We start from the raw sequence: 5,471 nt of genomic DNA, 5'->3' as shown, positions 1-5,471 counted from the left end.
CTAGAACCTTCTGTTTTGGTGGTGGATGCCAAATGCCATATTTTAAAATGTATTCCTAACCCTAAACCTAATTGGGGTTTATTTAAGACCATTTCTAACATTGTAAAGGCAGTTCTTGGTGGAGTTTGAGAGAGGGTACTGTGAGGGGGATTTTTTTCTCCAAGATTTGACCATTGTAAGCCCATAGGGCATGTCTTTGGGTCTGCTTACATGTACTGAATGTAAAAGCATATTTTACTGATAATAATATTCCCCTTTTTCCCTGTAGCATTCATTCTGATTGTGGTTGTGTCTTCATCATATATATAAGACAAGGACTAATAATAAAGAGAAAATAGGAAAGATATATAGTTTATGATTTTTTTTATTCAACGACTAATTCATCGTGGTGTAAATATTTTATTCGGCAAAACTCAATCCACTGTAGACTTATATAAACCGTTCAGCTTTGCCAACAAACTAGACATCTATTAACAATAGGACCATTACAATTAGCAATTTTCACCATTACAATTAACACTCTCTATTATGTCCCAAGTGGCCGAATGAGATTCTAAATTTTAGCAGTACTATGCTAGTATTCCAAAATGTTATTGAGCCGTTCAAGGAGACTCCCCACATTAGATTTTCATTTCTTTCTTGGTTACCAAAGAATAGTAAAATTTAATGATTGCCCAATTTGATCAGTGCAAGAATCTCGTCATCAAGCTATCTGAATAGAAAAAAGGTTAAACAAGCTAAGAAAAACTAGGAGCATGATAGTCCATTTAATCCAGAAACCATGGCGAGCACTTAGGGGGTATTTATTCCTGGGATTGCCTTCATCCATATCCCGTCAAATCGGCTACATTTTTACCAATTTCTCCCTCTCTAAAACGCTATAAACACACAACCAACATGAACAAATCCAGTACAAACTAGTGTAATTATTCAGAGAAGCATTTGAAATGGAGAAGAGTTTAGTGGTACTTGTAGTGCTTGCATTGGTCCCCGTGGGAAGCAGTTGGGACAAATGGAGTATAATAAATCCCATACTGCAAAGCAGATCCACTAATGGGAAGCTGCAATACAGCCTGAAGAACTACTGTGAGAGTTGGAGGATGAATGTGGAGCTCAATAACATTAGAGATTTTGAAGTGGTTCCAGGGGAGTGTGTGTATTACGTAGAGCACTACATGACATCTAAACAATACAAGGTTGATCAAGAAAGAGTGGTTGAACAGGCCCTCTTGTATCTCACTCTCATTGATCTTGCTGGCCATGGAAAGGAAGCCTGGATCTTTGATGTTGATGATACTCTGCTCTCTACACTTCCTTACTTCCAAGATCATAGTTTTGGGTAAGGAAATTCCAAATTGAAGGCATTGATTAAATTTCATACTTTGATGCTGATGATACTCTTTTTTTTAAAGTCTTTCTTATGTTTAAGATTATAGATTTGGGTCAAATTGAAGGCATTGATTAAATTTCATACTTTGATGCTGATGATACTCCTTTTTTTAAAGTCTTTCTTATGTTTAAGATTATAGTTTTGGGTAAAAATAGATTACATTGATTACATTTTATTTTTGATGTTGCTACATTCTGTTTTTTACTCACTCACTTCCAGGATCATAGTTTTGGATTAGGAAATTATCTCTTGGGTAAAATTTCAAATTGAAGGTGTTCATTGAATTTCATTCTTTGATGCTGATGGTGCTCTTTTTCTAATCTTTCTTATTTCCAAGATTATAGTTTTGGGTAAAATGGATTGCATTGATTTCATTTCATTCTTTGACATTGCTGATACTCCTTTCTCTACACTCACTCACTTCCAAGATTATAGTTTTGGGTAAGGAAATTTCAAACTGAAGGCATTGATTGAATTTCATTCTTTGGTGTTGATGATACACCTTTCTAGTCTTTCTTACTTCCAAGATTATTGTCTTGGGTAGAAATAGATTGCATTGATTACATTTCATTCTTTGACATTGCTGATACTCTTTTCTCTGCACTCACACACTTCCAAGATCATAATTTGAGTATTCTCTTAGGTAAGGAAATTTAAAATTGAAGGTGTTGATTGAATTTCATACTTTGATTTGGATAAAAATAGGTTGCGTTGATTATATTTCATTCTTTGATGTTGCTTATACTCTTTTCTCTACATTTGCTCACTTACAAGATCATAATTCTGGGCATATATAATTGATGGTGCTGATTATATTTTATTCTTTGATGTTGGTGATATTCTTCTCTACACTTTCTTACTTTGAAGGTCATAGTTTTAGGTAAAAATAGATTAAAAATTGGACGCACTGATTACATTTCATTCTTGGATGTTGATGATGCTCTGCTTTATACATTTCCTTTCAAGATTGTAGTTTTGAACAATATATATTGAACTTTAAAGACTTTGATTATATTTCATACTTTGATGTTGATGAGACTCTTCTTTCTACACAGACTTTGAAGATCAAAGTTTTGGATAAAAATAGGTAAAGAATTTGAAGGTGTTGAATGCGTTGCATTTTCATGCTTTCTACACATACTTTCAAGATCAAAGTTGTAGATGAAAGTAGTTAAATTTTTTTGAAGGCATTGATTATATGTCATTCTAAGGCGTCTGTTTGTCCAGCTAGACCTATCACATACTTATTCATATATCTTGTCTTCCAATGAATATTCTTTGCTGATTTGTCCATTTCTTTCATTGATTTCTGTTTTCAGCAGTAGAAAGAATGGAAATAAGTGAAGAGCTGATTTGTGCATTTCTTTCATTTCTTTCTGCTTTCCAGCAGTAGCAGTGTTATAGAAAGAATGGAAATAAGTGTCTTCACTTCTCTTGTTTTCAATTGTTACAGAATATTTTTCACAATTACTTATTTTTTCAACTTTTTTATTTTGATTTCAAATATTTGATCAAAGACAAAATAAACTTTCAAAAGCATTTGAAACCCTTTACAAAATGCTGTTCTTATTCATTCATTATATTAGTTTTTTCGCTTATTATCTTTTGTAATTATTTGAAGATAGTGCATATGAATTTTTCATAATTCATGGAGTTATATCTAAGATTTCTTTTAGATCCAAAAATACAAGTTTTTCTATTGATGTTTCCAATCACACTTGACAATCTATTATTGAAAAGAAGTGAGTGATCCTAAAGGCGGGCAGAAAAACTTACGAAGTTAGAAAAAATTATCTGTAAATATTAGTTATCATTCCAATTTCATCAAATTTCTTATATTTCATACCCAGATTCTCCTTTCTCAATTAAGAAACTTGACTGTGATTTGAATGTTAGATATTTGGACTGTGATTTGACATGTTGATTAAAAAAATCCATTGTTTGCTTATTTGCAGAGGTGAGGTTACTGATAGAGCATCAATAGAGAAGTGGATGGGAGAAGCGAAAGCACCTGCAACGGAAGCAGTTCTGCCTCTTTACAACAAGCTTAAGATGAAGGGTGTCAAAATATTCATCATCACAGGGAGGGGAGAGCAGTTGAGGACTGCAACTGCTGAGAATCTGGTGAGGTCTGGCTTCACTGGGTGGACTCGCTTAATTATGAGGTATATGATTTCGATCTACCGAAGATATCTACAATTCATATGAAACTATCAAATTTTATGCTTTTAAATTTGATTGTGCAATTTTTTCTGCATCAATGTTTCAAATCACCATCATTCACATTTTTCTGATGCTCTCTTTTTCTTATTCTGATGCTGGACCACAGAGAGTGATTGGAAACAATTAATGCAAAAATAATTTGATAGTACCATTCATTCAAATTTAACTAAATTTATAATAATATCAAGATTTTGCTTTTAGATTTGATTATGTATTTTTTTGTTGTGAATATCACAGATCATATGGTGTGATCCATCATCCGGACGGATAGTTAGAGAAGAAAAATGATTTCTAATATCAATCAATGTTCTTTTCTAACTATCTGGCCTGATGATAAATCATAGAATTTGATAGATAATAGAAGTTGATCTGAAATATTGGCAAACAAAAAAAATTAACCAAATCTAAAAGAAAGATTTTGATAGCACCCTACACTATCACTGTAACCTATTTGTTTAAATATAAAATTTGATAGTATAATCTATTTGTTTAAATATAAAATTCATTATAATTGATTGATTTTTTCTTTTCTTTTCAAAATTTATAAAAAATAACACAGTTAAATTCAGAAACAAGATCTAGATTGATTCTATAGATCATGAAAACTTAAAAAACACATTGAATTTTCTTATATCAGAGGGGCAGGGGACAACTCTAAGACAAATGCGGCCTTAAAATCTGAGAAGAGGAAGCAACTGGCAAAGGAAGGATATGAAATAGTGGGCAATGTTGGTGATCAGTGGAGTGACATTCTCGGGAGTGACGCTGGGATTCGAACCTTCAAACTTCCCAATTCCATGTATTACACTGCATAAAGTTATCTTTCTTGAATTATAACCGTTGGATCTTGGTTGGAGCTACAATAGTTCTTGGTCAATGGAGTTTCTTAAAAATCCATACATTTGAGAGATTGGATTCCAATGTATGGGTATGATTTACATGAGAGCCTGATAATCTTTGTCCTGTGGGCAGCTTCAATCACTCATTCTCTGCCCATTTTGTCCCTCTTGAGAGTAATTCAAAGTTCAGAACGTTTTAGATTGTTTTGTAAAGTGATAATTTTAGTATTTTTTAATTTTTATATTAATTTTCTTTAAAGTATATAATAACATGATGTACAAGTATACATTTTTTAAATATAATTATGTAGGTATTTTGATAGATATTGGATAATTAAATATATTAATTTTAATTTTTTTAACAAATTGATGAATTGTATTACAAATAAAATTTGAAATATTGTCATCTTTCTTTAATGTTCAAGAGACATTTTTGTATAAGGTAAAAAATGGGAAGATCTTTTGAAGATCGAGGGTTCATAATTCAGAATGTGAAAGGTTGTCTAGAGAGAAGTCAAGATTGACAAATCTTGTTGATATGGTTGATAGCAAAGGATGTGCATTATTTGAGCAATTGTGTGTTAAAATTTGGAGGAACCAATTAACTCCATGAACCACAAGATCCTCCCTAATTGTCAAGATCTCAACAATATTCTTATTAACAATATCTATTTGAGGTGTTGTGTCTTCTAATCTCATAATGGTAACACACAAAACTAATATTGTGATTCACAAGCTACAAATAGTTTACAAGTCCTTACTAACTCCCACAAACTTGTCAAGCTCAGTTATCAAAAAGGAGGAATATGTAGAACCTTAAACACCAAAGAAATTCACATGCATTGACATGCAAACATATACTTTGCAAGCCACCAATAGTTTACATGACCTTACTAATTCCCACAAGCTCGTCAAGCTAAGAAATAAAAATGAAGGAATACCTAGAACCTTAAACACTAAGGAAATTCACACGCATTGACATGCAAACATTTGTTTTACAGGTTGCCAATAGTTTACAA

The 5,471-nt window shown here is 32.2% G+C and overlaps 1 protein-coding gene across 1 annotated transcript; it reads left to right on the top strand.

The window, feature by feature from the left end:
- The first annotated feature begins 719 nt into the window (after window positions 1-719).
- Window positions 720-4,688, top strand: LOC149553571 (acid phosphatase 1-like). Its single transcript, XM_089789924.1, has 3 exons — window positions 720-1,339; window positions 3,346-3,555; window positions 4,251-4,688. The coding sequence occupies exons 1-3, from the start codon at window positions 948-950 to the stop codon at window positions 4,426-4,428; spliced, it is 780 nt and encodes a 259-aa protein (XP_089646050.1). The 5' UTR covers window positions 720-947; the 3' UTR covers window positions 4,429-4,688.
- The last annotated feature ends 783 nt before the right edge of the window (window positions 4,689-5,471 follow it).

Source organism: Cupressus sempervirens, chromosome 6, assembly GCF_028749045.1.
Source record: "Cupressus sempervirens isolate cs-2001-9-10 chromosome 6, ASM2874904v1, whole genome shotgun sequence".
NCBI classification, from domain to species: Eukaryota; Viridiplantae; Streptophyta; class Pinopsida; order Cupressales; family Cupressaceae; genus Cupressus; species Cupressus sempervirens.
The sequence above is the reverse complement of the archived record's forward strand: the minus strand, read 5'-3'. Positions and strand labels throughout refer to the sequence as shown.